At 40.8% G+C, this 26,797-nt stretch overlaps 1 protein-coding gene across 2 annotated transcripts in view; it reads left to right on the top strand.

Annotated features, from left to right (window-relative positions):
- cdh8 (cadherin 8) overlaps positions 1-24,906 on the top strand; it is a 143,062-nt gene extending 118,156 nt beyond the window's left edge. Inside the window, exons 8-12 of one of the 2 annotated variants that reach the window (XM_077520158.1) lie at positions 9,233-9,369; positions 13,765-13,886; positions 14,510-14,627; positions 19,952-20,203; positions 23,217-24,906. In XM_077520158.1, the coding sequence (XP_077376284.1) occupies positions 9,233-9,369; positions 13,765-13,886; positions 14,510-14,627; positions 19,952-20,203; positions 23,217-23,704 (1,117 nt within the window). In that variant the 3' untranslated portion in view covers positions 23,705-24,906. Of the gene's footprint in view, positions 1-9,232; positions 9,370-13,764; positions 13,887-14,509; positions 14,628-19,951; positions 20,204-23,210 lie in introns of both variants that reach the window. The other variant, XM_077520157.1, reaches the window with a different exon arrangement.
- Positions 24,907-26,797: the final 1,891 nt, after the last annotated feature.

Below are 26,797 nucleotides of genomic sequence, written 5' to 3'. Positions count from 1 at the left end.
GTGAGTGTGGATGGTTGTTTGTCTCTGTGTGCCCTGCGATTGGCTGGCGACCAGTCCAGGGTGTCCCCCGCCTACTGCCCCAAGCCAGCTGAGATAGGCTCCAGCACTCCTCACGACCCTTGTGAGGAATAAGCGGTCAAGAAAATGGATGGATGGATGGATGGATGGATGGCAGCCGCTCTCCAAACGGTTGTTTTGAGTGGACTGACCGCCATTTTTCCGTTGGTCCTGCAGGGTCCATTAAAATCAGGATTCCGCTGTATATTATCGTTGCTCCTGTAAATAAATAACTGAAATGTTGCTGCCAACTCTACAATATAATAAACAAACGTGGGAATACTCTGCCAGTGTCACTCAAAAGTGAGGCATAATATCTTTTTAAAGACATACTTTTGTTTATCATATCTTGCGTTGGATCTGATTAGCTTGCGCATGTTTACCCATTTTTAATATTCGGAAATGTCATTTTGATAAATAACACACAATAATAATTCGAGAAAACAGAACTTAGTGCATTAAAGAATGTGAGAAGCCAGGAGGCAAAACAACAATATAAAACACTGAAATTTTTTATTATTATTATTATTATTTTTTGGCACCTGATTCCCGGTCCTGTCGTCGCTGACGATAAGTCATAATCGAATTCATTGCTTTGTGGCTTGTCTCCGAATTAATTGGAACACCGAGTACTTATGATTGTAAAGACACATGATGATAATAGCAGTGAGGCAACACTGTTTTTGTCAGCCTGTGAAAAGGAACTCGGATGTCGGGGGAGCTACACAATAATAACAGCATACTTTGGATTCAATACGATTCCGTCAAGCTTAATCGGTGTATCGCTGGTGTATCGCGATGAAAAAATAAGAGATTGCTTGACATTTGCCATACATTATCATCATCATCATCATCATCATCATCAGAGACAAAAGTCAATTTTTGACCTCAAAAGACAAGAGAAGCTGTTTGCCGCTTTCCGAAGAAAATTTGTGTGATTTCATAAGCTCTGAATGTTTTATTTATAGCCAACGATGAAGCAAAACAATTGGCGTAAGTATCGGGATTTGATTTTATACTCTCAGGCAATGATTCTCAACTGGTGGGTTGGGACACCAAAGTGGGTCGCGAACCCATTTTGAGAGGGTCGTGGACAGCGAGTAAAAAAAAAAAAAAAAAAAAATTGCATTCACTCTTATTTTGATTGCAGTACAGAGGTCACATGGTAAATATATACGGTATGTGACAGGAAGTATATAGTAGATACGCTTTAATGTTTTTTATAACTCAATCACTAAAGATGAAATCTATATCAGTCATTAAAAGTGGTGTGTGTAAAAAACAAATACAATCAAAATAAAAGTGCAAAATAATTTAGCATTAGCATAAAGAGAGAAAATGCACAACCGAAAAATGACATAGTTGCCTCCTATAAAAACAATGTGCTTCATCTATCCTTCCTTCCTTCCTCTCTTTAGTTTTTCCTCTGATCTCTTGAGATCACCTTAATTTGTTGGAATTTGGAGGTTTCTGGGGTTGGCGTAAGATTCTGGTTTTCGTACCATGTTTCGTTGGTGCTGGATTTCACTTTGATTTATCTTTCTTTTCTTTGACCTTTCCTCTGGTCTCCTGACCTTCCGAACTTCACGACTTTGGCGAGACTTTGAAGTAGCCGGTTAAGGTGAAGGGTCATGGGACTTTTATTTGGTTTTAGGTGAACTAATGAGTACAAATTTACACCAATTCGCATGCACGCGCACACACGCACACAAATATGCACACAAAAAAAAAAAAGAGAGCAAGAGCAATGATGATAAGATTTTCAATCGGTAAGACTGCAGAATGAACAATTCTGAGATCTCTCTAAAAAAAAAAAAAAAAAAAGTGTGTTTGATTTACATTAAAATGCCCGTGGTGGCATTTTGACGCTTTATAATGTTATGAGAAAGAGAGAGAGAGAGAGAGAGATGCAAACTGTGATCCCATGGCTGACCATAAATTAACAACAAAAATAATTTCAAGAAGCTACCGTATTTGCACCGCATATTTGGACTAAACTAGGGAACACTGAGGGGAGAAACAAAAAAAATATATGATTTCTTTTCTTTTTCTTTTCTTTTTTTTGTGTTGAAAGGGAATGTGAGCATAGATTGTAAAATTGCTGTTTCCATAGAACCACACCAGCATCAAAAATATAGGGTAGGTGAGCATTTTTATTATTTATTTAATTGGACCAGGGGCGTAACCTCCATTCCGGGCAATCTCATCACTAAACATGAGGATGCCAGCATGCATGCAGAACAGGAAAAAAATAAAACTAAAAAATAGAATGGCGTTTTCTTTCCAGCCAATCTCTGAAAAGCAGCCCACCTGATGAAGTAGTGTGGTGTCCTGGGAAAAAAAAAGTCGCCAGGGGACTGAATGAAATGCCACGACCGATGCGAGAGGAGGCAGAAATTGCCTGTTGTAACCTCTCGTCAAGGTGCCCCTTGTCGTGGTGGCGGGTGAGAAGTTGGCGGCAGCGTCAACTCATAATCGACTTTTTCCTTTCCTACATTTGTGGAAATGAGAGGAATTCTTAAGCGGTACCTGCTGAAAGGTCACACGGATGAAGACATTTAATTGCCTCCGTGTCAAACTTTATTTGAGTAAAACAACTTAGAGCCTGAAAAAAAAAAAAAAAAAAAACTCTTCTCTGAAGTTAATGCAAGAAGATGCCGTGGGGAAATTGGGGCCATCGTTTGGAAGCGAAAAAGTCGACAAGAATCAAACGATACAGAAGCGATGCCTTGACTTACGAGTAGGGATGTAACGATAACGGCAATATCGTGATACCGCGATAATAAAACTGCCACAATTATCGTCATTATCATGTCACGATATTAAAAGCAGCACATCTGTTCAAAAAAGTCGGCTTGATTTCCATTTGTGCAGTTCTAGCACCCTCTGGTGGCTAAGTTTTTTTAGGACAGTTTAATTTTCACACGGCATGTTTTGGCCCTTCTAGGGTAATTTTCCCACTTTTACCCACCGTGCCGCCCGTATTGTAATTATTCAGAGACAAATTCTTTCATGAAGCTAACACAAGTGTATTATGTCAAAATTTAATTTGTTCTACGATGAAGCTAACGCATGATTTTTGTTAATACTGCAGACAGGTTTTCGCTCCATCCCATAATGTTCTTTGTAGCTGTGCGAGATTGAATTGCATTCGGTCATCACATCAACAACAAAGTCATTCAAGACCTTCCTCTCAGCATGTTGACTCTTCATCTCGATTGATGTGTCGACGATCAACCTGCACGCCGTTTTCGCTCCTCCGTCCCCACGCCGACCCCCCTCCGACCCCCCTCCGACCCCCTTGAGAGAGGCTTTCAGTGTCGCGGCACCCGGGCGAAAAGCCACTCAAGGGGACCTGCGGACACGTGTGCCCTCAGCCTGCCTTAATGCATCCAAACAACAACGTTTCAGGTGCACTCCATGAAATTCTCCCCCACTCTGCCCGCCATGCACCGCTCGCCGCGGAGGCTCCGTTATTTCTACCTGAGTGATCACAAATAAGACGCAACGTGACATCTCTCCAGCCTGCCTGACGCGATTTCGGGAGGGGGGGGGGGATTCCATTCGTAAATATGGTTGCTGTGACAAGCTTTGAAAAGATTTCATTTGACTTGAGAGAAGCCAGATTATTTATTTGCGAGTGTGAGCTGACGTGCCGCCTTGTGGGACCCCCCCCTGACGCTGTGTTGAAAAGTTATTACACGGGCAATATCTTTGTGTGATATTTAAAGTATGAGCCGGTACATATGATGTGACTTAATAACGAACAGCGACAGCGTCGGACTCGTTGACGTCAGCAGAAACAAAGATAAAGCGGAAAAAAAACAAAAAATGAGGTTACGACTTGTGTGTTTTTCACTGGACGGTGACGGATGATATCCATTCGCAGCATGGCACTCAGTACAGTAAAAAAAAAAAAAAAAACCTCCGTGAAGGCCAAACAAACATACAGTTTTGAAAAGCAGCTGACCTCGTCCGACTAGGAGTACATTGCATAAAAAGCACGCACTGTCAGTTCATAAATTATACAAAGTCTACACACCCATTTTTTTTTTCTAACAAAGTGACACATAACTCACTGAAATAGGAAACTTAAAGGCGCAGTCTGCCGGTTTCACTCAGGAAAAATGCACTTTTTAAATACAGGATTTAAACAAACTACTTCTCAATTTACAGATCTGGGCTTTTCATAACGTGTGGTGGTGATTTTGTCCTAAACCACCACCCCCTCAGCCTGTATTTTGTCATTTTGTGTTTGTTTTGTAAACAGCGGGACGTTTCTGTGGAAAGACAGTGTTTACACCCCTCCAGCCAATCGCAGAGCGGGGGGGGGTCTCAAACAGGGCCGGGCGAACGTGTCGGCTGCGTGACGTCACTCCCGCGGCAATTTGAAAGCACACACGGATTTTTTTCTTCACTCACTCATTCACACACGTAAGCTTCTGTGAGTGAGTGAGTGAGTGAGTGAGTGAGTGAGTGAGTGAGAAAAAAAAATAATCCGTGCGTGCTTTCAAATAAACAAAAAAAAAACAAACACAAAATGACAAAATACAGGCTGCGGGGGTGGGGGTTTAGGACAAAATCACCACCAAAGATTAACATAAACACAGATGTGTAGACTGACAGAAAGTTAAAGTGTGTACATCCTGTATTTAAAAAGTGCATTTTCCTGAGTGAATCCAGCAGACTGCGCCTTTAAAACAAAAAAAAATTGTTTAATTTATTTTCTAAATAATTTTGAGTTAAATAAATTGAATGTATTTACGTTTAAATAACTATAGTGAAGTGAAAAAGCATTGTGTTTATTTTTCATTCCCAATTTTAAACACTTAAAATGAAAAGATAAAGCTTTTTTTTTTTTTTAATATATATATATTTTAAATTCGCAAACGCATTGCACAAACTTTGAAAATGTCGAAAATGCTTCTGTTGTTGTTGAACAATTATCTCTGCTAAAAACCAAACAAACCAAACAAAAGCTCCTTGGCGCAGGTAGCAACATACATAATGTTGCTTTGTGCGCTTTGATTGACAGCTGATTTGCAAGCGTTACTCACCACTGAGACTTTACCGGCAAAAAAAAAAAAAAAAGGAGCGAAAAGAAGCAAAACAACACGTGAAATACGAGTCAGGATGTTCCTTTATGTGACGAACCGCTAAAAAGCGAGGTCGCGCTTATAACTGCTAAACCTTCCGCCATTCACGTCATCGCACCCGGGCTGCGATTTCATTTTATTTTTATTTTATTTTTTTTTATTTGCTTTTAATTCTTTCTCACAGCGAGCTGTCAGTTTGAGTGACAGGTGGCAGAACCTTTCAGGCTGTGAGTCTCGTCGCTCGGGCGTACGGCTGTCAAGAAGCCGGAGAAGAGATTCTCCTGCAACTGCTGCGCTCCCAAGTGGTTTGCTGCTGTCGGCCTGTCTTGAAAGTGCTTTTTCGGGGGGCCGGGGAAAGGGAAGAGAGGATGGGGATGTGTGGGGTTGGTGCACGCAGTTTTCTTCGAGGGTCCGGGTGGACGTCTCCCCCTGCCTGGCGTCTCGAGGAGTTTCCACCGTCTCATCTCCCAAAAAAAAAATAAATGGAAATGTCACGGCTCGCTACGTCTCTCCAACAATTGGAATCTGGGCCACTGCTTTTATTTATTTCATTCTCTTTCCACGCTTGCTTAAAGCAGCCTGCTGGGGTTTGGGTTTCAGATTAGGGTTTGAGCCATGAGCTTTGGGTTTTAAAGTAGGGTTTTAATCACCGTTTAGGATTTAAAGAAAAAAAAATGGAGTTCAAGTCAACGTTAAAGCGATGCAAGACTTATAACTCATTCTCCAGTAGTATATTTGGTATATTTGGTAAAAAAAAAAAACGATTCGGCAATATATCGTGATACTACAGCACGCAATTCTCGAATCGATTCAATAGGCAGCCGAATCGATTTTTTTTAACATCCATTTTTGATGGAGAAATATTCAACAAAATGTCTAACTTTCACACCTTAAGCATGGAAGAATGTTATATTAATGGAACATTAAGCCTTAATATTTTATTTCAATGCTTATCAAACATGAAAAAGGTTACAACCTGTTTGTTAAATACAGCAACTCACAGTTATAAAACTGAAGATTCAGATCAATAAATAATACAACTTCATACAAATCTTACAGTGTACATGTACAAGTTTACTGAATGGTATTTTCTAAATTTGAGTTAAAAAAAAATAATAAAAAATCGCAACAACCAACTTGTAAATTCATATCGGGATTAATCGGTATCGAATCGAATCGGGACCTATGAATCGTGATACGGATCGAATCGTCAGGTACGAGGCAATTCACACCCCTAATATTTGGCATTGTGTACAAAGAATAAAAGTGCAAAAATCTCTGGCATCTTATTCCCTGAATTTTATTTTAAAACCCCTTAAAATTCGGATGGTCTCTGGCAGGCAAACATTCTTAAAAAATTTTTATAAATTATGCCGATACTCTGAATGGTTCAGGAACAGCTTCAAACTTACTTTTAATGCAACTTTTTTTTTTTAAAGCATTTTCGGCAAAATTGCTCATATGATAAGGGGTTAAACCGATTCAGTATCAAAATACGAACGTAATGTTGGTGAATGAACCGAACCGAACCACTACACTAATGCCGATTCGCTGAGGTTCTGGAGCAAAAATCACAATAACCAGGTAAAATAAACACTCAAATTAGTTATTAGTATGGTTGACATTGTAAAATAGTCCATTTTAATTCAAGTTGACAGCAGAATACTGAAATAATTGTGGAACTCAGAAGAAAATGGCGCTTCTGGTTCACTGCAGGTGGAGAATTGTAACATTTGGCTTTAATTTCATGAATATGAGGAGGAGTCAAATACATATTGACTTATTTTTTATGTAAACATAAGCTTCAAACAAGCAGGAGGTTTGTCTTTTTTTACAGTTCAAAAGATTTTTGGGACTTGTGGAAATAAAATTGTGTTCCCTGTTGCTGTTCATTGATTTTTTTTTTTATAAATGCAACATAAGTTTATTTTTTATTTTTTAACACATATGGGGAAAATTAATACATGCAGTATTATCCTCACTTCAATGTCGAAGGATTTTGTGGCTCCCGGTGTTTTTTTTGTTTTGTTTTTTTGGTCTGTAGCGGCAACAGTGACACTGTCCATCCATTGCATATGAAGGGAATTGCCCCTACCAATATGGCCGCGACGTAGGCATGTCTGTTAGCTGGATCAAGCCTGTCTACCGTTTCTGTCTGTTGATCGTGCCACGGTAAATAACAGCAGCCATTTCTACAACTAACAGACTGACATATTGAGTGGACCGGACAAAATTTTCTCTCTGTTAGAAAAACAAAACAAAACAAAACAAAAATAATTATACTGAGTTACTAATTTGTTGAGACGACCCTTTTGAGATGTGTGGCAACAGCCATCTTCTTTTAAAACGTTCCAAGCATGGGTCCTTGAGCCTTTGTTATTTCTTTTACTGCCGCATGTTATCACAAAAACAAACAAACAAAACAAACAAAAACAGAAAATCTTGAGCATTTTAACTCATCTTTCAAGGCAAATGCAATTGTGTACTTTTACTACTTATAGGCTACTGTACAGTGTGGGTACCAAATGAAAGATTGCATTCCATTCTTTCATTAGGAAAAAAAGTATGTTTCTACCTTATTTCGTATTTTAGTAATCATTATTTTATTTGAGTGACATTGAGCGAAAATTGAAAAGATAAGGAAAAAACAAGCTATATTTTCTCCACAACAGTGACTTTGACACTAATATTTTTTATTTAGTGACGCTCTGAATTAGGTTTAATGTGGCAAAGGCTTTGATCATTCACGTCATCCTTGAAAACGTTCTATTTCATCAAATTTCACCCGATTCCGTCATGTTTCATTGTAATTCCTTCCACTGGCAGCCCATTGAAAAGAGATACAATGCTGCCATCTGCTGGTCATAGTTAGTGGGTGTTTTTGATTCCACAACCCATTGACCAGGCAGCGCTGCACTTAGATGTTGCACAGCCATATAGATTTAAAACAACAAAAAAAAACAAAAAAAACGTAGTTGACGTAATTTAACGTACATACATCGTGATTTTGCAAATCGTTATTAAACGTTTTTGGCAGTCAAAGAGTTAAGATAGTCCTCAAAATTTCAAGTTGATCCATGAAACGGTAGTTGGAGAAATTGGAATCTGACCAAAAAAAAAAAAAAACCTGTACAAATCCAAATGGGAAGATTTCCTGTTAAATTTCAAGCATCAGTCCTTTAGGCCTTTTTTTTTTTGTGTGTCCTGATATGACAGACGTGTTCAGTGGATTCTGAAACTGGTGCAGGGGGCTATTTTTTTTATTTTTTTTCCCTGTAAGTGGTTCTGTTGAGATGCCATGTTTTGCCCACATTAGACTACGGTACATTGGCAAAAAATAAAAAATAAATATTGGCAATGTAATGTCACTATTCTGTCGATGATACAAGCATCCAATTGGGGTTCATTTGGAGAAATTCCTTTTGGAGTTTGTCTAAATACGAGACCTGCAATACACCCGAAGTGGCTGCTTCAAACAAAAATGGCTAACTCTTTGATCATTTTTTGGCATGGGTTCTACTTTTCGGGCATCCTGTTGTGATCAACAAGTACATCCAATTTTGGAGACACATTGGATTTTCATTTGTTGGCTGAATTCCCTTGTATGACCTTTGGAATCTGACACTTTTGGAAAAATGCTTTTCTTTTTCTTTTCTTTTTTTTTTTTTTATCGGTGGATCGTTGAGACTTTTTGGTGCATCCTGCCAAGTTTCCCGTTGATCGATGAAGTCTGTGGCGTATGTCATCTATCGATCTATTTATTTATTTAGTGTTACCTTCACTCCTCTGAGCCATCATTGATCGTTGACAGAACCCAAATGAGGTTAACAACGGCACATCTCTTTTCCTCACACAAAACGAGCACTAATGGCCTTTTAAACAGGGCGAGGGTGTCTCCTCGATCGTGTGGCGTTCTCTCGGACCCGAGTAATCTTGAATGCCCCCCTGCTGCTTGTCCAATTATTCCTCAGGCGATAATTATTGATTTTCCACCACTTCAATGGGGCATTCGTGTGGAATTCCTTCTCGTGTGCTGCTGTGTTTTGGCTCAAACGTTTTTTTTTTCTCCCCCCCGATAGGTACTTTATTGACCGGCACACGGACCTGGAGAGGCAGTTCAACATCAACGTTGATGACGGCAAGATCACGCTGGCCAAACCGCTGGACCGGGAGACGGACATGTGGCACAACATCACCGTCACCGCCACGGAAGTCCGTAAGTTCCCTTCTCGAGATGATGCTCTGTTTCTTAGATTTGCAGAGGGACGAGAGAAACTGACGGTCAAAATGTTTGTGCCCCCCGATGAGCCGCTATTCTGGTTCGAACCGGGTGCAGTGGGGTTGAAGTCAACACCTTTCGGAGGTTGTATCTGAAGATAGACGCTGTTTGTTGGAAAGGGAAGAGAGAAAACAAGACAAACTCTTAGTCAGGGTTTGCTATTAGCGCCTTTCACGGTGTATTCTCTGTAAGTTGGTGCGTCAAAAGTATAACGGTAGAGCTGGCTTGAAGTCGAGCTGTGAATTTTTTTTAGCTTTGGAGGTAACGTCAGAGGTGGGACGAATGTTGTGTGAAAGGGAATACCGGGAGTGGAAATTAGGGCTCTCTTGACCTTTTGCGAAAGGCAAAGGCAAATACATTTTTGTTTTTTGTTTTTTCAGACAGTTTGATAATTTTGGTCTCTTAAAGGGACACTTGATTCACTGAACAATTTTCAGCAGTGAACAGTTAATATTATTTGCTGAATGAATTTGCTAACGACATTATTTTTCATATACAATTAATACGAGGGGTGTTAAAAAAAAAATCGATTCGGCAATATATCGCGATATTATATCGCGCAATTCTCAAATCGATTCAATAGGCGGCTGTATCGATTTTTAAACTTCCATTTTTAACGGAAAAATATTCAACAAAACATCTTACTTCGGGTTAGGGTTCACACCTTAAACATGGAAGAATGTTATATTCATGGAACATTAAGCCTTAATATTTTATTTCAATGCTGTTCAAACATGAAACAGATTACAACCTGTATTAGACTGAAATTTCAGATAAATAAGTAATACATTTTCATACAAATCGTACACTGTACACGTTTACTGATTAGCATTTTCTAAATTTGAATAAAAAAAAAAATCGCAACAATCGACTTATAAATTCGTATCGGGATTAATCGGTATCAAATTGAATCGTGACCTGTGAATCGTGATACGAATCTAATCGTCAGGTAGTAGGCAATTCACACCCCTGATTAATACCCTTAAAAAGTATTTTTGCTACTTGCTGTCGACTGATGATGACATCACCCGTGCTGAGGAAGTAGATAACGGCCAATCATGGGTCACCTGTTTTCTGGGTTTGGTCAGCAAACTGAGCCATGATTGGTCGTTACCTACTTCCTTAGCACAGGTGATGTCATCATCAGTCGACAGTAAGTAGATAAAATTCTTTTTAAAGGTACTAAGGTTACCACATTAATTATCGACAAAAGATAAACTTTTTACTGATGAAAATGCCTCAATGAGTCAAGTATCCCTTTAAAGAGTAAGTCGACCAAAAAAATAAAATAAAATAAAATAAAATAAAAAAAAGAAGAAGAAATCTTGACAATAATAATTTTGTTCTATGCAGCCCCACTAGTCTCAATATGGTATTTTTGGTTAATATTGCTTTAGGGGAATATGAGTAAAGCACCAAATCCAGCAGTTTTTATCAACACCAGAAGGCGGCCATTGTGCCACTTGCTGTCGAGTGAAAATGACATCACAGTTAACTCAGGTCTCAGATAACAGCCAATCAGAGCTCAGCTTCAGAAAACGGGTCGTTGCCTGAACCCTGCACAACTGTGATGTCATCTTCGGTGGACAGCAAATGGCAAAATGGCCGCCCCCCTGAGATGGATAGAAACAGCTGGATTTTGCTGCATAACTCATATTACATACAAATGTAATATTAATCAGAATGTCATGTTTTAGACGAGTGTCGTCACATAAAACAAATTATTGTCAAGAAATGTTTCAGGTTGCACTTTTAAGCCAAAGCATCCAGTCGAGTTGTTTTACTTTTTCCACAATGTGTTTCAGTGTGTTGCTAATATTCCAACAGTGGCTATCATCTTATTTTTAACATCCACATTCATCTCACTTTGAGCTTGGCGGAGGTAATATGCAGCTCCGCAACGCGCGGCGCTCCAAATCAACACTTCAAACTGGGCCTGTGTAGAATTGTAATGTACGGAGGAGAAAGGTAAGCTGTAAAGAAGGGGCTCAATTGGCGACGTGGCAGTGATGGATGGATTAAGGGCAGAGACGAACACCCTCACCTCCCCCACAGCAGCACTCAGGGAATAGAATGTGATTAGTCAGATATCAGTGGCAGCTCTGTTGCGGCTGAAAAAAAAAAAAACCCGTACGGGAGAATAAATGTCGGCTCTACCGTGACGCCAATTTACCAGGAATTTTCTGTTGAAAAGGGGCTAATGGCGTCCCCCCTTTCAAAAAGAGGAAACTTGACTACTACAGAGGCACATTCTATTTTTAACCCCTTTCACATAGAGCTGCCGCATTGCACCCCCCCAAAGTGGCTTTAATCCCCGCAAACTCTCAATAAAGTTGTTGTCGCGAGCATTGCGCTATCTGCAACCCGCAGTCACTTAGCCAGCAGGCTCGAGACGTACGCCCGCCAGACAAGATGTCGACAACGTGCGGCATCGGCTTATCAGGGTAGCACGTTCAACTCCACACGCCAGCGGGACGAACAACCCCCCCCCCCAACGACGAAAGAAAACATTGCGACAGCTTTCGTTTAGCCTGGCAATTAACGCGCGCCTCCTTTGATTAAGCGCGAGGAGGTGGAGACAGACAAGTTACAAGCGGTGTAAATTTCTGTTCCAGTAGCTTTAAGGGCTACATTAAGCTTTATCGCGACATACAGCCCCCCTGAAACAATCTGTATGCAAATAAAAGCCTTGCGTACGGGCTAAAGCTGTTTGTAGCTCTGCCGGCAAAGATTTTCCACCTCGTCAGTGAGTTTTTTCTGTGCTTTGCAGATGTTCTTTAATCTGTAAGGCGTGTCTGTTTTTTTTTTTTTTTTTTTGGGGGGGGGGGGGGGGGGGGGGGTGTTTACTTGATACGTGATAATGTTCTTGCACAAATTGAGTAGTGAGCTGTTTAAATTCAATCAAAACTCAGCAAACAAGTGTGCTTTAATGCCGCCACGGCTAAAATGCTTCTTCTTAGTACAGTGTTCAGTATTAACTTAATGTACAGTATGAGTAAAAGTCTTGGAACGCAGCCACTGTCTTTGTTTTCATTATTATTATTGTATATAGTATATCTTTTTACAGCTGTACGTAGGGTTGTTGCACCACAAACTGTGAAAGTTTGTTCCTGGGTTAGGATTGTGCCTATCCTTGTGCCTGATAGTGTTAAATTTATGAGCCTTGTTAAAATTTAATCTCCGTTTTAGTCCAGTTTGAATCACGCTTGTTCGTTTTTGTCATAGTCAACTCAACTCAACTTTATTTATAAAGCGCTTTAAGAACAGACGTTGCTGTATACAAAGTGCTGTACATAAACATCAGTTTTGCAGTAAACAAGAACAAAAACATTTTGAAGTGTGAATACAGTGTTTTTTTTTTTTTACAAGTAAGTACATTATACATCAGTGAACAAATAAGAAGTCAGTCAACCTCATCCTGTTTTTATTGAGTCCATTTTAAAGGGATCGTTGGGCTTTTTTAACATGAATCTCAATTTGTTCCTCACCTCCCGTGTGTGCGATCAGCACCGACTTACACCTGACAGCGTTCTGTGACACGCGTTTTGGTCCGGTGTCGGACGACAGGAAAATAGTCCAGTAAGCTGGCTGGGGTCTCGGAATTTGTTTTCAAAAGCGTGATACATTTCCATCACAATACTCTTTCCTGAATAAAGTCAGACGCCATTACCGCCAGCCACGACTTTTCTGTTCGTTCGTATCACCTGTAGAACGCCAACCGACGCACTGCAGCCAGCTAGCTGATACTTCCGCCGAAAAGGCAAACAACTTCAGGCGGAAGGATCAGCTGGCACCAGTGCGTCAATTCGCTGAGAAAAAAAAAAAAAAAAAAAGAAAGCGCAATCTCAACATGAAGATTTGCTCCGAACAAGAGGAAAGATTTCTTTGCTCTATCATCTTCACTGTCGAAAGTGTTAAGGCCTCTTAGGGGGCACATTATTCCACGACGACTATCAATGTCGCAATTTTCACCACTTATTGTAGCAGGGACTAATTAAATTGCCTTTATTGTCTTTTCAGACCTCAGTTACCAATGAGTCATTAAAATGAAAAAAAAAAAACTCATGTTTTAAACATGGTTTCGAGGCTGGTGTTGAAAAGCACTTTGAATTGTGTCTTTTGTGTTTTTGCATCGCTGAAGGGTAGATTGATGTGGCTTATCACGCGTCCCTTCCATCAGCTCCGGAAATGAAGGGAGAAATAAAGATGGAAAAACAAAGGAAATTAAAACTAGGTCATGTAATGTACCTGGGATTTTCAGGCACCCGCCGCCTTGTTTTCTATTTTTGCTGAATGAATCTTCCGTCTTGCGTCCGTCCCTTCGTCTCCTAGGTAACCACAGTCAGATATCCCGGGCGGTGGTGGCGATCCGGGTCATGGACATAAACGACAACGCCCCAGAGTTCGCCACCGAATATGAAGCCTTTTTGTGTGAAAATGGAAAACCCGGACAGGTAAGGGAAACTAAATTAGAGGCTCGTTCATCAAAGCAGCCATCCGTCACTCTCCGTTTTCCCGCTTTCCTCCCCTTTAATGATTGGCTACGGTGAATTATGGCCTTAATTATTTCGCAGAGAAGCCTCGGAGGTCGAGGGTCCCGTGTTGTAAAAAACGGGATGGGGGGGGGGGGGGGGGGGGGTGCGTAGCCGTCAGGATTTATCACGGCACATAGTCAGTCGAGAATGCCTTTCATGTGGCCTCCTCCAGATGGCACAATGCATCGCCCTGCCAAAAAAAAAAAAAAAAGTCTCAGACTGGTGCTTAGCATCCCCCCCCACCTGCCTTCTCATCAATCGACCTCATTCAAGGCAGCTACATGTGTCGGATGCACTTTTATCGGACGGGCGGCAAAAAGAGAGCCAAAGCCGTCCCACAGGCCCCCAAAATTCTAATTCCCAATCAATCCGAGCGTGCGATAAGAACACTGATGACAGATTAGCAGATAGAGCCGAGATGCTTGAGGCGGACCGGACAGAACCTCGACGATAAGAAATCCAAATCCCCCGAGCGATGAAGAGCAAATATTGGAGTACGTGCGATGAGTATCTGTCCTTTTTTTTAAAAAATCCCGACACAGGTGATCCAAACGGTCAGCGCTGTGGACAGAGATGACCCGATCCAGGGCCACTACTTCGAGTACCGCCTGGTGCCCGAGATGCTCAACAATCCCAACTTCACCATTAAGAACAACCAAGGTGAGGAAATGTAAACTCGCCACGGAAAGTCGATAGTCGAGTTTTGAGTTGAAATGAAATCATAAACGCTGAATTATTTCCAGCTATCAGCTCACTGTGATATAAACGGTGCGGTTCAGCCTTTAGCTTGGCTAGCAATATGCTTTTGTTAGAATCATCTAACTATAGCTTTTGTTTCCTCAAAAGAAGACACAATATTGATGTTGTACCCTTGCTGAAATAAAACAGCCGAGGTACTCGGACCAGCACATCCTGGTTTTGTTTTGTTTTTCGTGCTGGTCTGACTGATCACCAGAAAGATTAGCACGGAATCACAACAAAACCGTTGATTTTTAGTAGATTTATTTTGATATAAAAGGGAATAATGACGTTGCGCCCATGGTGTTTTTTAAATATTGCGCACAAGTAATACACATAAAAAAATTAAAAAAAAAAAAAAAAAAAGCAAAAAACTAAAACTAATACTGAAACTAACTAAAATAAAACTAAGCATTTATTAAAGAACTAAAGCTAAACTACTAAAAAAAACTAACAGAACCACCCTGGAAACTAATAAAAACTAACTAAATTTAAAAATACAAAACTCAAAACAAAATAAAAACTAAAATGAAAATTTCCAAAACTATAATAACCCTACTGCCATATTACAAATAAATTATTTGTACAATTTTTAGGACTAAACACAATTTCTCTTCATAACGTTATGTGGCCCTTGCGTCCTTCTGATTTTCTGTATGTGGCCCTCAAATGAAAAAGTTTGGACACCTCTGCTCTACTGTACACCCAAATGTTGTGACGTTATTGTATTATTGTTGGTGAAAAAAAAAACGTGATAAACACTTATCACACATTGCGTGGCAATTTCCACCCCAGATATGGCTCCTACAGCTAAATGTTCATAGTAAACCAGTACAAGCAGAATAGAAACTATGTCCGGTGATGGAATGTCACAAAAAAATAAAAAAATAAAAAAAATACTCGCTCTGGTCCAACATTTTGTGCACCTTTAAAAGCGGATTTACCCCAAAAAGTGTTGATTGAATTTGCAATCTGACACTTGGGGTGCGTTGAAGTGCACTTAACAGATGTTGGACACCAGCTCACTGTGAGCGAAGATAAACCAATGAGATCCAAATGGCTTCGTCCTGCTAGTTTTGCTGCTCAATGTAGGGTGACTTCCTCGCTACCTCGTGGCAGATGGCGCCACGTTTATCGACACAATATGCTTGTTTTTTTGTTTTGTTTTGTTTTTTCTTGAATTTCCTTTTTCTTTTCTTTTTTTCCCCTCTCTGCTGGTCCAAAGTGACGGTGAACAAGCCGTGTTCACCGTGACGTGTAATGTTTTCAGCTCACGGCGAAAATCTATTCATATGGTTGCAGCCTTCTGTTTGGACACAGAAGCTGCAGGCTAACATGGCGCCGCCCGCCTCTGACGGCTCAGCGAGGCCATCAAAACCAGGTCAGAGTTGGGAGGAAAGGGGGCAGGATTTTTTTTTTTTTTTTTTTTTTTTTTTACCCTACACAAAAACGACGTTGGTGCATTAGCTCATGGGTACACAGTGGGAAATGATATTGAATATGCTCGAAGACAAATGCACCGTATCACTCTTTCTTTCTTTCTTTCTTTCTTTCTTTCTTTCTTTCTTTCTTTCTTTCTTTCTTTCTTTCTTTCTTTCTTTCTTTCTTTCTTTCTCATAGACACGTTATGTGTTAAATATTATATGTACCTATTTGCCATTGTATTTACCTTTTGTAAGCTCTTTTTTGTATCACTATATTTATGTATTGTTGTGTATATACTTATTTTGAATATGATAAATTAGCTATATGATAAATTAGTTAGCAACCTTATATTATTGGGTTAACGTTTATTCTGTTATTCAATTTTTTTTTTTTACTTTAATGAATACATTTTGGGTTATATAACTTATTATGTCACATTTTATTTTTCTTTTAATCATTGTCTATATTATTCAATTATTATATTTTGAATAGCTTTTAAAAAAAATTATTTTAATGTTACTGTTTATCATATTATTTGTGTAACCTTTATTTAAAGAAATTATTTTATCGTGTATATCTATAGATTTATTTATTATTAACATTGTTTATATATAATCGTTTACAGTTCAAATGATTAATTATTAATTATTATAATTATTAATATTTACTATAGTTATGTATTTTTAAATATTGCCACCGGTACTATTCTTTCTGTATCATTATTTGAGTAACCTATGACTCCATTTATTTTTATATATTTTTCATCTTTCTATCATTACTGTGTTAACCTTGTATTATTTATTTAATCATCAATTTTAAACATTACAATCGTCAGCAGTAACTCTCTTTTTATTGCCCCTTTTTGGGACCTTTTCGGCCTTCTGATTGGCTCAGATGACCTCATGGTTTTGTAGTAGCTACGAGTGTAGTAGCGGAAAAAAAGATTTGGTCTGAGTGTAACCTATACAACACGAGATCAAATGTGAGTCATGAAGGTTCTGCTCTTTTACAGGCTTCTCTCTCTCTTCTCTCAAGGCGACACGTTGGATCCAAACAGCCGCTGTTGTTCTTTCTTTCTTTGTCTGGCTCGGTTCTCCGTCGAGTCGAGGGCGCGTTTGTTCTCGCACACAATGTAACCCGAGCAGGAATCAAAGCAAATATGCGCTGTCATTCTTCCTTCTACATGGTACGCGCGGCAGCAGCCACTTGTCTTATAGCGCCTGAAAGGAGGCCCGCCATCGCCACTCGAGCGACTATTTCTGTCTGGCGGAGGTGGCGGCAGACACTTGACTGACGAGTGTCGGGCGGGGCCCCCGTGCGCCGCTTTTGTTTGGGATGATGAGTGTAATCACGGGAGCTGCCCACACACTAGAGGAAAAATGCACTTCAACGGATTGAACTTTAAGTGCCCCCCTACTAGCGACTGGTTGAATCTATCAATAAAAAAAATAAAAATAAAAAAAAGGCGCATATCGCAGCCTTGGGATTGATTGTACCCACAAACCCTCGGAATTAGAACACAATCCGATCCAGAGGAGACTGTTTGTTAAAAAAAAAACGTCTACCCTTGAATATACCCATCTTTCTTGGTCGTGTCATTGGTGCAAGCAGGATCCTCCGATTTATGTGGGAGCAAAGCTTCCACCAAGCATATATGAGCGACCATTAAGTAAAACTCCTCTTCCCTAAAACACCAACTTTGTTGCAAAATTGACCTGGAAAGTTCTCAGGCTCCAAAGAAGGTGAAGAAAAATCACCAGCTTCTGAAATAGTATCATAGAAGTAACTCGGATTCATAATACGTGGCTGTCTGCAAAACCTTGATATACCTGCACACAACAACTTCTAATTTGGACTCGTCAGACCGCAGCACATTTTTACACTTTGCATCTATCCATCCTGAATAGTCCAGGCCCTGAGAAGCTGGCTTTCACTTTGCGTAGCATTTGAACTTGAATTTGTCGATGTAGTGACGGACCGTGTAAACATTTGTTCACAAAGTGGTGAACCTCGCAGGGTCGATCTTGGTTCCAAGACCAGTTTTGAAGGGTCTCGTTTCAGAATCAAAGGCATTTTTACTTGGTTTTGTCTCGGGCTCAGACAGGGAGAACTCAGGATTTTTGATCAACATGACCAGTCCAGTACTGCTGTGATCATAAGTGAAACAACAAATGTCTTTTGATTTGAGATTTGTTTTATTGTGCTATATGAAAAACAACATAGCAGAATTTGCTTTGGTTGCAAACTCGTTTTGGTCTCGACCTCCAAAAGTCTTGGTGTGATCTCTGTTTTGACCTCCAAAAGACTTTGTCGTCTTCGCCTCAGTACTCTTTAGTCTCGATAATGTCTTCGTCTCGGATGGTGTGTTCTTGACGACACCACTATCACAGGGTCCCGGATCGTCTAAGTGACATCCACAACTTAATCTTGATTCTGTGAATGGCGACCAATCCAAGCTGTAGTCGACCACTCACTTGTGATGGCCTCCAGCTTCCCCGCGAGCCTTAACTCTTTGACCGCCAAAAACGTTTAATAACGTTTAGTAAAATCACGACGTATGCCGCCATAAACGTTAATTGACGTCAACTACGTTTTTTTTTTTTTTTTTTATTTAAAATCTTTTTTTTAAAATTTTAATATATATCAGTGGTCAGTGCAACGTCCAAGTACAGTGGAGCCGGGTCAATGAGTTGTGAAATCAAAAACACCCACTAACTATGGCCAGCAGATGGTAGCGGTAGCCGCTCGGGCCCTAACTAGAGCTGCAAATTACAATGAAACATGACGCAATCTGATGAAATAGAACGTTTTCAAGGCTGACGTGAATGATCAAAGCCTTTGTAACATTAAACCTAATTTGACGGCGCGTCACTAAACAAAAAATATTAGTATCAAAGTCATTGTTGTGGAGAAAATGGATCTTTTCTTTTCAATTTTTGCTCAATGTCACTCAAAATGACCTATTTTCAAATGGTGATTACTAAAGAACGGAATAAGGTTGAAACATACTTTTTTTTCTAATGAAAGAATGGAACGCAATCTTTCATGTGGTACCCATGTTGTATATGTCACAAAAGAACACAATATTCTGTTTGCTTCGAAAAATGAGTTCAAATGCTCGAAATCCGCTGGCATTGGGTGTTGTTTTTTAATAATGTGTGGCAGTAAAAGAGTTAATGGGATCAGCTGTATAAAATAGTTGCATCGACAGTATCTGTTTCTCAAGCTTATTCAACGTGTGCCACATGTTTACTTCTATTTTTACCATCAAAAGCTGCTTAGAAAATGACCCGTGTAGCTTATACTACAAAACAATACATCTCTACTTCCCTCACCGTGAAGTGTCGAGCAATCCAAATGAGATGGGACGTTCCGGCGCTCAGGAAGCCGAGTGTTCTTTGCTCCGCACCGCCACTTGTGAGACGATAAACGTGAGCATATGTTGGCATCAATTACTCAAATCATCCTGCCCGCCGAGCATCTTTTTGATCGTGTTTGCATCCGCCGAGCGCCGTGTCGTTCCCACCCGGCGGCGGCAGAGGCAAAGGTTAGACTTTCAGGAGTTTTCATAAGACGAAGGCCTCGTATTTTAATAACGAGAGGCGGCTAACGAGCAGGCGGCTTCTGGCGAGCGGCTTCAAAAGAGCAGCCGGCACCTTTCCCATCTCGACACGCCACCGCTTCGCCTCTCTTGCTGTTGAGCAAAAAAAAAATCGGTGAAATCCATCAACGGGAGACAAGCGAGGCGGCGACTGATGTGAAATTAGTTCTCTCTTCTCATCTTCTCACGGCCTCTCCCCTTTCCCTTCCTTCTTTTGCAGACAACTCCATTAGTGTCCTGGCCAAGCATGACACGTTCCGGCGGCAGAAGCAGGAGATGTACTTCCTGCCCATCGTGGTGACGGACAACGGCAACCCGCCCATGAGCAGCACCAACACCCTGACCATTCGGGTGTGCGGGTGCAGTAAGGATGGGATCGTGCAGTCCTGCAACGTCGAGGCCTACGTCCTGCCCATCGGCCTCAGCATGGGGGCGCTCATCGCCATCCTGGCCTGCATCATCCTGCTCTTAGGTGAGTGAGGTTCGGCGGCGTGGGGGACGTCGGTTCCGTTTTCAACACCCAAATTTGGGATGAAATGTTGTCGACATGTATGTTGACTCAGATGATCCTTGCAGCACTCTTTATGCTGCGTTCTCACCAAAAGCGAGGGACGGCGATTCGGCGGCGCGTTTGCATTGTAGTCAATGGAGTTGGCGCGCAACGGAACGAAAGCGCGCGGGGCGCCGCGGAGGACGCGTCTCGCGCGTTGGGATGCGGTACGCGGCAGCGAAAATCCGCACGTTCGCGACGAGAATACGCACATTCGCATATTTGTCGAAGTTCAAAAAATGGAACTTTTTTCACCTCGCGGTAGCCAATCGGCTTCGTGTACGGTCCACGTCACACACGGCGTCCCCTCTATTGTCACCCCGAGCGCAACAACACATCCAGCCGTGACAGAATGATGATCAAGAAAGTGCTGGTAAGTCTGTTTACTTGCTTTTGAACTGTACCGAGTTAGCAGCAGTGCTTATTATTAACGCCAAAGCTATTTTTAGCTCAAATGCCGGCCGCCCGATTGCCACTAAAAAAGCGAAAGTTACCTCAAAAAAAGGAGAAAATAGTGCCACGGCTGTTTAGTCCCAGGAAAGATGTGAAAGTAGTTGGCGGTGCTCACTTTTTGTTGACTCGCTAAAGTTCTCCACTTCCTTGTTCACCAAGGGACACGCCTCCTCTGCTACGGTGAGCACGAAAGCGCCAATGAGCGGAAATCGTTCCAGATCGCCTTTTCGGTCTTGGTGTGAATGCAGCATAAAACTCCTTGGTCAAAAACGAACCAATTTTGGGTCAAAAATTGGACAAACCTGAGTCAATTTGACTCAAATTTGGGTTGTTTTGTTGGGCCAAATTGACTCAAATTAGCAGGTCGGTCCATCTCCAACCAAACAAATTTCTAGACAGTTCCTTAACACATGACCTGGATTCGGCCCTGCACACTACTGGGTTACCAAACATGGATTCTTAGGCCACAAGAAGAAATTTGACTTTGCTATCATTTGACATGATTGATTTTCTCTCCCAGTTGTCCCACCAAAAAAACAAAACATTGGGTTAACTTCCAGCCAGTTCACAGACCATGAGATGTCACAACATCTTGTTTTAGTCCCTTGGTTCTTGTCACTGTTGTCACACAAGAACCTCTCAAACTGTACTCAGCATAGATTGTCGCACCACAGCATAATTCACCTCTGACATGACCAATCAACCCATGCTTAATTCGACTTACCCCGCCATTCTCCGAGTTTGATCGCTTCAATGATGTCACGAGGGATTCCTCCTTCTCCTCTGACAGGAAAAAAAAAAAAAAAAAAAAGTATGAATATGTCTAGTCTGTCATGTGGCTGGTGGTTGTGCTACAACTTTGGCTAATGGGTAAGTGCTATTTCTATCGCGGTTCACAGTTCAACAGCTGTAAACAAGCACTGTACAGTAAATACACTTACAGAATCGGCCAACTTCCTCGCTCACCACTTTCCAAGCGTGCTGCCTTTTTGGCTCGGGACCGGTATTGGAAGCTGGTTGGCTGTGTTTTACAGCTCCCGCTGCCCACAGACTGCAATGATTATTTTGTCCTGCAAAAGGACACTGTGTTATTTTAGGACAGTGTGTGTGTACATTCTTGATGGCGCAAACGTGCCAATCATCTGGCCTGGCACAGATTCGCACCTATCAGCACAAACGGCATTGTTCTGATGTAATTGTACCACGATTCGTGCTCGGTCTGACCACAGATTTACATTTGTATAACAGTTGAATTAGGCGTAAATTGGTAGAAAGACGACTGCTGTTGTGTTGGAATCTTGGAGTTACAATATACTCAAGAATTCAGATTTTTTTTTAATATTACTTTCGCACAGGGGTGTCCAAACTTTTTCATTTGAGGGCCACATACAGAAAATCAGAAGGACGCAAGGGCCACATAATGTTATGAAGAGAAATTGTGTTTAGTCCTAAAAATTGTTCAAATAATTCATTTGTGCTTTTGCATATTTAGAAAAATGCTACATGATATAAACCAATTTATTCCAATTCATTAGTAATATGGCAATAGGGTTATTATAGTTTTGGAAATGTTCTTTTTAGTTTTTATTTTGTTTTGAGTTTTTTTATATTTTTTTTATTTTGTTTGTTCTAATTAGTTTTCAAGGTGGGTCTGTTATTTTTATTTTTTTTAATTAGTTTTAGTTCTTTAATAAATGCTTATTTTTATTAATTTTTTATTTTTCATGTGTATTACTTGTGAGCAATATTTAAAAACAAAACAAAAAAACACCATGAGCGCAACGTCATTATTTCAGTTTATATCAAAATAAATCTACTAAAAATCACATTTAAACTCATCCCCAAAGGCTCATGCATTAAATTAATTACCAAAGACTAAAACAAAGGACATTTTTGCTGTAATTATAGTTAGTTTTGTAAACATAAAATGTAGTTTCTGTTAGTTTTCTTTTTTTTTAAAAGCATCTTCGTTTTTATTTTATTTTGTTAGCGAAATGTTTTGAATTTTAGTTTTCCCGTTAGTTTTAGTTAACTAAAATAAACTTTAATAGCACCTGTGTTTTTTGGCACCCTCCCTTCTTATATTGACCATCTCCAAACATTTTTGTTTTTATTTTATTTGAACTTGAGTCAAATGCCATTTTTAGCATGTCTCGGGCCACAAAAAAATGGACGGCGGGCCGCAAATGGGCCCCCGGGCCGTAGTTTGGACACCTCTGCTTTAATACCTTAACACTGACCTAACACAGCAGAAAAAAATAGAATATATACCAAATATTATCAAGCCAGTTGTCAATTGTCTACAGAAGAAATAGATTTGGTCCCCGGTTGCTAAATTGTTGCCAGTCATTGAAAATTGCGCAGTAATGCAACAAATGAAGTCGTATTTGTATAAACGTTTGAGATGGAGAAGCTTGACCTCGTTTCTCCCCCCGTTTGTCTCCTCCCCCCTTGTGCTTCGGTCTTTCTCGGATAGTAATAGTGGTGCTCTTCGTGACGCTGCGGCGACACAAAAACGAGCCGCTCATCATCAAGGACGACGAGGACGTGCGCGAGAACATCATCCGCTACGACGACGAGGGCGGCGGCGAGGAGGACACGGAGGCCTTCGACATCGCCACCCTGCAGAACCCGGACGGCGTCAACGGCTACCTGCCGCGCAAGGACATCAAGCCCGACCTGCAGTTCATGCCGCGCGCCGGCCACCACTCGGGCCCCAACGGCGTGGACGTGGACGAGTTCATCAACGTGCGGCTGCACGAGGCCGACAACGACCCCACGGCGCCGCCGTACGACTCCATCCAGATCTACGGCTACGAGGGCCGGGGCTCGGTCGCCGGCTCGCTCAGCTCGCTGGAGACCGCCTCGTCCGACTCGGACCAGAACTATGACTACCTCAGGGAGTGGGGCCCTCGCTTCAGGAGACTCGGGGAACTCTACTCAGTGGGCGAGAGCGACCGCGAGACCTGACCTGAACAAAAACAAAAACAAAGACTTTCTGAGTTTTCTTTTCTCTTCTGTCCACGTGTGTATTAAGCGCTAGAGCTCTATCGGCTTTTAGAAACAGAAAACAAGACAACAAAAAAAAACAACAAAAAACAGGCCACTTTTTTTGTATTCTTCCTAGAGTCGAGGTATAGCAGTCATCCACATCGTAATCGTTGAGCCGAAACAAACCGTCTTTTTAACTAGGAGATTCTTGTGGAGTGTACAAACTTTAGATTCCGTTGTGGAGTGTCTAGCAGTGTTTTGGGTGTTAGTCATTGCTGTGACTTCCAGTAGCAGAGAGCCGGTAGGCCCCGTCCAAGTGAGAGAATCTTGAACGGACTTTAAAGCAATACGTGGTCTACCTTACAGCAATGAATGTATGCGAGGATTTGAAGAACAAAAAAAGGACAAAAAAAAAAAAGGGTGTTGGCTTTGGGGGGGAAAAAAAAAAAGTGACTTTGTTATCATTTGATATGTTCTCTCTATGGTGGCCGCATTTATAAACTACGCTTTATACAACTCTTTGTATTTACATGCTACAGGTGGCCCCGTTGCCATCGAGCTAGCCTATAAAAAAGACAAACGCGAGGACAACAACAACAAAAAAAATGTAGAAACTCTGAGGCCTTCTTTTTACAGAAGCAAGTTAAATTGTAACCTAATGCTTTTTTTTTGTGTTGATTCTTCATTACCTTTCATGAGTTTTTGTACATTTTTTCCTTTCCATGCTGACAACTCCACAAATAAGTGGGCTTCGCCCAAGATATAGACTGATTGCGGCGTTAGCATCTTTCTGCTACCCGCTAACTCAGCATTTGATTCGCCAGGAAAAAAAAAAAAAAAAAAAAAAAGGCACAAATCCAGCCCGTGTTGCATATTGTGCGTACACTGTATGATACGAGTAAAGAAAAAGAAAAAAAAAAGGCTTGTGCTGTACATAGCATTTCTGCTAACGTCATTAGTTTCAGACAAGGCTGGTAGAGAATTTCAAATTTCCAAAGTGTAATAAGACTCAATAAGTCTACCAACTAGCGCGTTCTACCTTTCCGCTCACCTTTTCCGCCGTGCTTTCAATGCTTATCAGTGTGTATGTTCAATTATTTACTCCCCTGTACTGGAATCTCTCCAGATGACCCTGTATCGTTTCCTACTTTGTCAAATATATTTTTATAAATAGCGCTGAATGGTTGCCGTCTGCTATTTAAGGAGTTGGTGCAAAGGGGGTTACGGAAGAGGATGGACTTGGAGAGGAAGCAACGCGCCTTCCAGATAACGAACTTTGGTTTTACGATCTGGGTTCGCTTATGATTAGGTACACTTGGGGAACGAAATGCAAACCAAACTGATTATATCTTTTCTATTTAGGGAAATGTACGGGTATTTATTATGGAATGAGAGGAACAACAGTGCAACAGTCACATTGTGAACAGTAAATTATTATGGTTTAAAAAAAAACAAAAAAACAATGAGGATCTAGGGTGGGTTTTAAGAGCTTTGTATTAAAGGCAGGGCTGGACTGGCCATCTGGCAAACAGGGTCAGATGCCCGGTGGGCCAAAGTCTTTTGGGGCCCATGCGGTGCTATTTACCTCATTGACTAGCAGCCATTTTCACTGAACGTTCACGGCTGTTTTACTAAATTTTGACTGATTTTTGCAAGGCCCACAAAATATTGCATTCTATTGCTATAAAAACATGGAACCTACCAAAAGAAAGATTAGAGTCTCTTCTTTCATCAGGAAAAAAAAACAGTAATCTGTTTCTGTTTTGCAGCAATTAACATTAGATTAAAGCTACGTTTCATCATTATTCACAAATATGATTGAAAGAGTAGGGAAAAGAGCCTTTTGCAACATGGCTCTGGTTGATCTCTTATACTCTGCTGCCACTTGCTGGCAATTTTTGTAATAACTACCATTGCTTAAAGCAGTGCTTCTCAAATAGTGGGGCAGGCCCCCCCAGGGGGGCGCATTTGACCTAGGGGAACATGCTTTTTTATTTTTATTTTATTTTTTTTACTGTCTTAGAATAAAGAGCAATTGCACCTCCACTACATTAGGGGGCAGTGGCGCTCTCATCAGAGAGTGCGCAGGGAGCATTTGGTAGGTGGTGTAGGGGTTTTGTTTGCACTGAGCATGCGCGCTTTGCACAAAGCACAGAGTATGAGTATGAGTATGGGGGAGGGATGTTTTCTTCTTCCTGGGGGGGACAGGACAGAAAACAATTGAGAAGCACTGGCTTAAAGCATTCTCTTCAGTTCAGATGCTGCATTAAAGCCTTCTATATGCTCTAGCATAAAAAAACAAAAACAAAAAACATATAAATACGTCTTTGGGACACATAATACATTGAAAATAGAACGTATTTATACGTTGTTGGGAGCAAATGAGTTGATTAGTATTTTCCTCTATTTTACCCCAAGGAAAGGAGAAGACCAAGTCAAAATGCCAGGGGCCGATGTTTTGTTGCCAGTCCAGCCTTGATTAAAGGTGATGGTTTAAGTGGCTAATTAGGGAGGTTAACAGTTACAACTAAGAACCCTGTTGATTTTTAAGAAACGTAATACTGAAGATTTGTGGGAGATGAAGCAAAATTTTGAACATTCTGGTGGGATCGCATGATAAGAATGGGGAACAGGTTCTTTTCACGTTGGTCATGTACTGAGCACCTTTTCGAGTTGTGGTTTAGTTAGGGTTGGTTGTTCTCACATATTTTTCTCTTAGCACAGTCAGAATCCCCCAACTATCAAGGTTTTCAACGACTCGCAGGGTAGTTTCCATTTGATCTGACTTATTTATAACAGAAGTTAAAGCAAGTGTTTATGGGAAATGTGGTAAACATCTATCGACCGCTGTTGCCGACCCTTTAAAGAAACACAAAAGAAGTACCCCGCTGTTACAAAGCGATTCCGGTCCTGCGTGATGTTCTCTTTTCCTCTAATCTTAAAAAAGCGGAAAAGAAGTACTCCGACCGTGTGTATGAGACGGGAAGTAGAAGGGGGGCAAAAAAAAAAAAAAATCAAGTAAATTGGAACATTTCATCAGAAAATAAAGTCCAAAGAAAGCCTTGTAACACC

Source organism: Festucalex cinctus, chromosome 4 (genome assembly GCF_051991245.1).
Source record: "Festucalex cinctus isolate MCC-2025b chromosome 4, RoL_Fcin_1.0, whole genome shotgun sequence".
NCBI classification, from domain to species: Eukaryota; Metazoa; Chordata; class Actinopteri; order Syngnathiformes; family Syngnathidae; genus Festucalex; species Festucalex cinctus.
This window is presented reverse-complemented; position numbering and strand designations above follow the sequence as displayed.